General features: G+C 48.1%; 1 protein-coding gene across 10 annotated transcripts in view; it reads right to left on the bottom strand.

Annotated features, from left to right (window-relative positions):
• The window catches only part of fat3a (FAT atypical cadherin 3a), a 296,450-nt gene that overhangs the window by 210,809 nt on the left and 78,141 nt on the right, over positions 1-7,500 (bottom strand). For all 10 annotated transcript variants that reach the window (XM_069166463.1, XM_069166467.1, XM_069166473.1 and 7 more), the window contains exon 2: positions 2,944-6,261. In XM_069166463.1, the coding sequence (XP_069022564.1) occupies positions 2,944-6,244 (3,301 nt within the window). In that variant the 5' untranslated portion in view covers positions 6,245-6,261. The remainder of the gene's footprint in view (positions 1-2,943; positions 6,262-7,500) is intronic.

The following is a 7,500-nucleotide window of genomic DNA, read 5'->3' as shown; positions in this document are numbered from 1 at the left end:
GTCGACTGTATATCCTGATGTATCATCCAACAATAATAGATCTTCCACATGTCCAAGCTGGGAAATGCAAAACAAACAGCTGATTGAGCCCCAGAGATCTGAACTACAGAACAGGTTCAACATATCAGGATGTCTTCCTGTTATAAGGCTTCAGTGAACCCAACAGATGAAATCGCACTGAGCCACCACATAGAGCTGGTTATCAGCATAAGTAAACACTAATCCAGCTGTCAGCGCATAAAAGGGGCGGGGTTTGCGGCATCTGACCAATCACAAGCAAGCAGCAGAGCAACATATTTTACAAACCAAGATCCAACTATAATATCAGACAGATATGAAGATGTTAAAGACATAATGCAGCTGAATGATGGAGGAACAGCTGGCAGAAAAATCCCTCACTGTGTGAATGTGTCAGTTAAAAGTCTTCTTGCGTCACTGCCCATCATCACAGCATTCAGACTATAATTATAAAATCAATGTGCTGCTTCGATGTATTCTTCAGACTCAGAATCGGATGTACAGCCAAGTAAGTTTTCACATGGAGTCGTGGTGCAAAACACCAAAAATTAACAAGAGAAAAATCTACTAGTGCAAATGCACACAATAGAAGCTTCATGTGTAATGTGCGATTAATATGATAAATAATGAGATTAACTGCGTTCATATAAAGCTCTGTGATGAGATGTGCTAAAACAGATAATATATTTTAGTGTGATGTGTATTCCCATGGTGTGTTGGACAGTTTTAGTCTGATTGTTTCAGCTGCAGTGTCCAACGTAGCAAATAAGAAACAAACATAAAACATAAATCACAGCAGTCGACTGTGTGACTGTCATGTGTCATAAGTCCAACGAGAACACGGCTTCAGTCCCTCTGCTGGAGGATAAATCTAAACTCAACCTGCAGCATAGGTCTGACGCATTAGTTACCATGACGATGCATAGCGGTAACCAGCTTCATAGTCCTAAGAAAACTCAGACTTAAACCTGAAGTTACCACGGTAACCACAAATCTTGCTTGGTAGTACAGGCTTTAGGTGAAGATGTGTTAGAAGAGGTTCATATATAACTGTGGTTCTGAGAGGTCCATTTATAATATATTATATATTCATATATATACAGTGGGTACGGAAAGTATTCAGACCCCTTTAAATTTTTCACTCTGTTTCATTGCAGCCATTTGCTAAAATCAAAAAAGTTCATTTTATTTCTCATTAATGTACACTCAGCACCCCATCTTGACAGAAAAAAACAGAAATGTAGAAATTTGTGCAAATTTATTAAAAAAGAAAAACTGAAATATCACATGGTCATAAGTATTCAGACCCTTTGCTGTGACACTCATATTTAACTCACATGCTGTCCATTTCTTCTGATCCTCCTTGAGATGGTTCTACTCCTTCATTGGAGTCCAGCTGTGTTTAATTAAACTGATTGGACTTGATTAGGAAAGGCACACACCTGTCTATAGAAGACCTTACAGCTCACAGTGCATGTCAGAGCAAATGAGAATCATGAGGTCGAAGGAACTGTCCAAGGAGCTCAGAGACAGAATTGTGGCAAGGCACAGATCTGGCCAAGGTTACAAAATCATTTCTGCAGCACTCAAGGTTCCTAAGAGCACAGTGGCCTCCATAATCCTTAAATGGAAGAAGTTTGGGACGACCAGAACTCTTCCTAGACCTGGCCGTCCAGCCAAACTGAGCAATCGTGGGAGAAGAGCCTTGGTGAGAGAGGTAAAGAAGAACCCAAAGATCACTGTGGCTGAGCTCCAGAGATGCAGTAGGGAGATGGGAGAAAGTTCCACAAAGTCAACTATCACTGCAGCCCTCCACCAGTCGGGGCTTTATGGCAGAGTGGCCCGACGGAAGCCTCTCCTCAGTGCAAGACATATGAAAGCCCGCATAGAGTTTGACAAAAAACACATGAAGGACTCCCAGACTATGAGAAATAAGATTCTCTGGTCTGATGAGACCAAGATTGAACTTTTTGGCGTTAATTGTAAGCGGTATGTGTGGAGAAAACCAGGCACTGCTCATCACCTGCCCAATACAATCCCAACAGTGAAACATGGTGGTGGCAGCATCATGCTATGGGGGTGTTTTTCAGCTGCAGGGACAGGACGACCGGTTGCAATTGAAGGAAAGATGAATGCGGCCAAGTACAGAGATATCCTGGAAGAAAACCTCTTCCAGAGTGCTCTGGACCTCAGACTGGGCCGAAGGTTCACCTTCCAACAAGACAATGACCCTAAGCACACAGCTAAAATAACAAAGGAGTGGCTTCGGAACAACTCTGTGACCATTCTTGACTGGCCCAGCCAGAGCCCTGACCTAAACCCAATTGAGCATCTCTGGAGAGACCTGAAAATGGCTGTCCACCAACGTTCACCATCCAACCTGACGGAACTGGAGAGGATCTGCAAGGAAGAATGGCAGAGGATCCCCAAATCCAGGTGTGAAAAGCTTGTTGCATCATTCCCAAGAAGACTCATGGCTGTACGAGCTCAAAAGGGTGCTTCTACTCAATACTGAGCAAAGGGTCTGAATACTTATGACCATGTGATATTTCAGGTTTTCTTTTTTAATAAATTTGCACAAATTTCTACATTTCTGTTTTTTTTCTGTCAACATGGGGTGCTGAGTGTACATTAATGAGAAATAAAATGAACTTTTTTGATTTTAGCAAATGGCTGCAATGAAACAAAGAGTGAAAAATTTAAAGGTGTCTGAATACTTTCCGTACCCACTGTATATATATCTATATATATTAATTGAGAGTTTCCCAGAGTGGGACAGCAAACCACGCTTCCTGGGTGAACAGGTTGAAAGGCAACGGGAGATGTGATTTTAAGTAGCTCCTCCGTCCATCAGCGGTTTTCACCTGTCAGCAGTGACTGACTGAAAGCACGATACACGTGAGACGATGCTCCAAGAAGACTCACCTGACTCCTCGTCGATGGCGAAGCGTCCGAGCCCGCTCCCGTCACGGATGGAGTACTGGATTTCTCCATCTCTGCCGGCGTCGTCATCGTTAGCGGTGACCTGGAGGAGGGTAGTTCCGATCCGGGCGTTCTCCTTAACGACTCCCGTCAAGGCGAAGTGGGAGAAGTACGGGGCGTAGAGGTTCTCGTTCACATCCACCACCTCCACCTCCACGAAGGTGACGGAGAGCAGAGAGACGGGTCGTCCCTTGTCTTTGGCCTTCACGGTGAGGTTGTAGAACTGCTGGGTCTCATAGTCCAACTCCTTCGTGAGCCGAATAGCTCCACTGGCCCGGTCCACTTCAAACCATCCATTGTAGTCATTGGCCAGAGAGAAGCGGACCTGGCCCCCCAATCCCAGATCTGGGTCCTGGGTCTCCAACCAGGCCACAACGGTTCCTACTGGAAGATCCTCCAGAGCCCTGGCTTTGTACACACTGGGGATGAAGAGTGGAGGGCAGTCGTTCACGTCCTCCAGGAGGACTTTCAACATGGTCACACAGAACTTCTGGCTGCCTCTCTCTGCTCTGTCCCGGGCCTCAATCTTCAGGTTGAAAGAAGGAACAAACTCCCTGTCGAGCTGCCCAGCGACGTACACAATGCCATTACTGGAGTTGATACCAAACTGGGTGATGCTCGTCAGGAGAGAGTACACTATCTCACCATTGGGTCCCAGATCTTTGTCAGTGGCCTCAACCTGGATGACATCGGTACCGATGGCAGTGTTTTCAGGTATGACGATCCTATAGCCTCCTTCTTGCAGAAACTGGGGGGCGTTATCATTAGAATCCTCTATGTAAACAGTAAGCAAGCGCCAGGCGCTTTTCTGTGGCAGGCCGAGGTCGTAGATGGTGAGATTGAGGAGATAGCGATCCCTCTTCTCTCTGTCCATGGGCAGGAAGACGCCGATGAGGCCGGTGTGCATGTCGATGGTGAAACAGTTGTCAGTGTTTCCATCTGAAATGGAGAACAGAATCTGACCATTGAAACCTGTGTCCCCATCGTAGGCGTTCACCTTGAACACACTGGAGCCGACCTTCAGGTCTTCCCGTACAGCCATGTCTGTGGGGAAGGTTTTGTCAAACTGCGGTGTTTGCCGATTGACAGAGAACAGGTCGATGAAACCCTCCTCGATTTTAGGTTTGGTGCTCGCTTTTGACTTTTTCAGCAACTTTTCAGCTAATTTTTGGGCCACCCTGGTTTCTTTACAAGTGAAACGTTTGGTGGGAGATTTCCCGTGAACAACTGAGATGTTCACGAACATTGGATCAGAAAAGTTCTCTCCATCTGTGGCAGTTATCTTCAGACTAAAGAGGCTGTTCTTTGGACTGGCTGTGAGCAGGGGGCGTCGCAGCGCGAGGACCCCTGAATCTGGGTTGAGGTCAAAGTAACCCTGCTCGTTCCCTGAAATGATTTTATATTTCACTAACTCTAACTCATCTATATCGATGGCAGACATCGTGGTAATGACTTCGTCTACGGGGAAGTCCCCAGAAATCACGCCTTGGCATGCTACCTTCTCAAACAATGGCTGGTTGTCATTTACATTTTCCAGGTGGACTGTTACGTTGACTTCGCTCTCTCGCCTGTAGGGGGAGCCCCAGTCGGACGCTCTGACTACAAACACAAAGCTCTCCGGTGAGGACTCAAAGTCCAAATCCTTGGTGGTGCTGATAACACCGGAGAACTGATTGATTCTGAAGGGTAGCGGCTGCAGGCTGGAAACACTGTATGTTATGTATCCGTTTTCACCTTTATCTTCATCTACTGCAGAAACTATGAGAATACTGGTCCCAACGGGGACGCTCTCATTAACAAACGCCTCGTACGAGGACTGAGCGAATGTGGGTGTGTTGTCATTAGCATCCTCAATGGTCACCCGCACCGCCACTCTGAGATCACCGTCTACTTCCAGTACCTCCAGGTTAAAGACGTCCTGAGACACCTGGGTGAACCAGCGAGTGGTGGAGATTACACCTGTCAGGGTGTTCATTTGAAAGAAAGCTGAATCAGCGGATGGTGTCAGGATATATTCTGCATCATCAGGCTCTGGACTGATCTTAACAGCCTCTACGATCGTGCCTGGTGGTGAAATTTCATTGAGACTAACTTCATACGACTCCTGCTCAAACTTCGCCTCTGCTGTCGGCCGTTTCCTCACCATGATGTGAACCACCTTGACGGCGGAGAACTTCTGTGGGGTTCCCCTGTCTTTAGCCTGCAAGGTGAGGTTACAGCCGTAAGGAAAAATCTCCCAGTTTACTAACTCAGAGGCTTTTATGGCAAACTCGCCCTCCACAGATCTTTCCACGAAGAACTGTTCCGAGGGGTCGCCACCCACGATGACCACGGAGTCGACTTCTCCGTTCAGGCCTTCGTCCAGGTCCTGAACGGTGACCATGGCGTACACGGGGTTTTTATCCAGCCAGGAGGGGCTGTGCGTGTCCACGTCGAGGACCGGGGCGTGCTCATTCACACGCTCCACGTGAACAAACAGCTTGGCCGTGCTGCTGACGCCGTTATTTCCATAGAGCTTCATGCCCCGGTCCACCGCCAGGATTTCTAAGTCGTAGCGGTTCTGCTCTTCGACGTTGAGCGTTCCGCTGAGAGAAACCACGCCGCTGGTCGGGTGTACAGCAAACAGATCCATTTTCTCCTTGAAAAAATAGTAAAACTCCCCGTTGGAACCGATGTCTGCATCCGTGGCGGTAACTTGTGCTATGCTAGTCCTGAGGGGGGTGCTCTCCGCGATGGTGACAGAGTATGTGGTGGGTGAGAACAAAGGTCGGAGGTCGTTCATATCCAACACCTGGATGCTGACTTTAGTCCAGGTCTCCAGCAGGTTCTCTCCCTTGACAGAGGCTTTCACCGTCAGCACGTAATTATCCTGAATCTCTCGGTTCAAGATGGCTGCGTTACCGCCTTTAGTCCTGATGCGCAGGAAGCAGAAGTCTCCCAGCACGTACTCCTCCGCCTTGAAGAAACCCTCGTCGTCGCCGGAGGTGATTCTGTAGCGGATCTCCCAGGAGCGCTGGGCCAGGTAGATGCCCATTTTAATTTTACTGTTGGCGTAGGTGCGTGCTGCTGAGTTCTCGTAGACGGTGGCGCGGTAGACCGACTGAGTGAAGCTGAAGCGGGATCCATCCTGCGGGGCGTTCTGGCCGGAGCACGGTGGCGGCTTTAAGAACAGCAACGGCAGCAGCAGGGCCAGGCTGAGGAGAGGGGCCCGCATGCCGGCCCACTGGCCCATATTCACATCCATCCCATCATAACTCCATCCTGAAATTGAGACACAGAGGGAGAGAGCCGTTAGCCACATGAGGGATTTACAGCAACAAAAGGCACGCCACATATCCAAGACGTGACCTTTCACCTCCCAGTTCATTCTAATTATCTATGGGGCAGCACAGATGGATTGAGAGTCGGGGGAGGGGGGGCTACCCACAGTTACTCGGCAACAAAAATGAAGGCTGACATCATCCTTGTGTGGTATCTGGACGCTGACACACGATTGCAACTTTCAGAAAAACCAGAGGTGGTTTGTGAAGGAACAAAATAATTGTATGGATGGAAGAAAGAGTGAAACATCACCAGAACACACAGAAGAAAATAACTGCTGAGAGCCAAATGATGGCTCCAACAGGCTGAACCCACCATAACCCTGTTCCTGAAATACACGGCAACTGCAGTCCTGGCTTTCATATTTCCAGAAGGAAGCCGCAGGTCTGAGAGGCGAGTAGCTGCTGCTTTCTGATTTTGTTCTCCTTTTCAAAAAAAATATTGTGTTCTCAAAGTAAGCAGCCACAAATATGTGCCAATCTGGGCTTTGGGAGTAAAGCCTGATCCACTAAAAGCCATGTTGCGGCCAGAGGAAGGCCACAATGGTCTGCACTCTGATGACTCTGCACTTTCCACCGCGAGGCATGGAGGCATGGAGAAAATAGACTGTGTCCGAGCGTCCTGATAAGAACACACTGCTACATCTGCACACAGTTACACACTGCAGAACACAGCTCCTGCAAACTTTTTACAGTTTTTACTTCTTACTGACAGAAAAAAAAAAACATTTGGCTCTGTGAGCGTGACCGAAAACCACGTCAGCTGAAACAATGCAAACTGAAGCCTGCATGTCTACAAGAGTGCAGTGATTGAGGGGAGAAACGGCCACAGTCCACCGAGTGGAAAGCACTGAACAATACTTCAGTTTTCATCTGACCTTAAACTGTCATCTCGGTGTCAACTTCACGAGGTGATGAGAGGGGTGGGTGGGAGGGGGGGGGGGGGCTTTTCTGCTGAAAGTGTCTCAGAACAGCCTCAGTCAGCTTTACCGGGTCAGTACATCTCTCCTAAAAGACAGCGCCAGCAGGGAGGCTGGATTAACCCTCTGAAGTCTCTGTTCCGCTGTCTCTCTGCTCGGAGGCCGGATGACTCATCTGCACATCTACATGGAACAAAAGCTTCTTCCTGTTTCTGCTGGAATGAATGTACGAGTCTCTCCGCAGTTAAACAACTACTGTT

The sequence above is a fragment of the Embiotoca jacksoni genome, unplaced genomic scaffold, assembly GCF_022577435.1.
Source record: "Embiotoca jacksoni isolate LCO1_2020_lvr unplaced genomic scaffold, fEmbJac1.0.p SCAF_39, whole genome shotgun sequence".
Taxonomy (NCBI): Eukaryota; Metazoa; Chordata; class Actinopteri; family Embiotocidae; genus Embiotoca; species Embiotoca jacksoni.
Note: the sequence above shows the minus strand (reverse complement) of the source record. Positions and strands in the feature narration are given on the sequence as shown.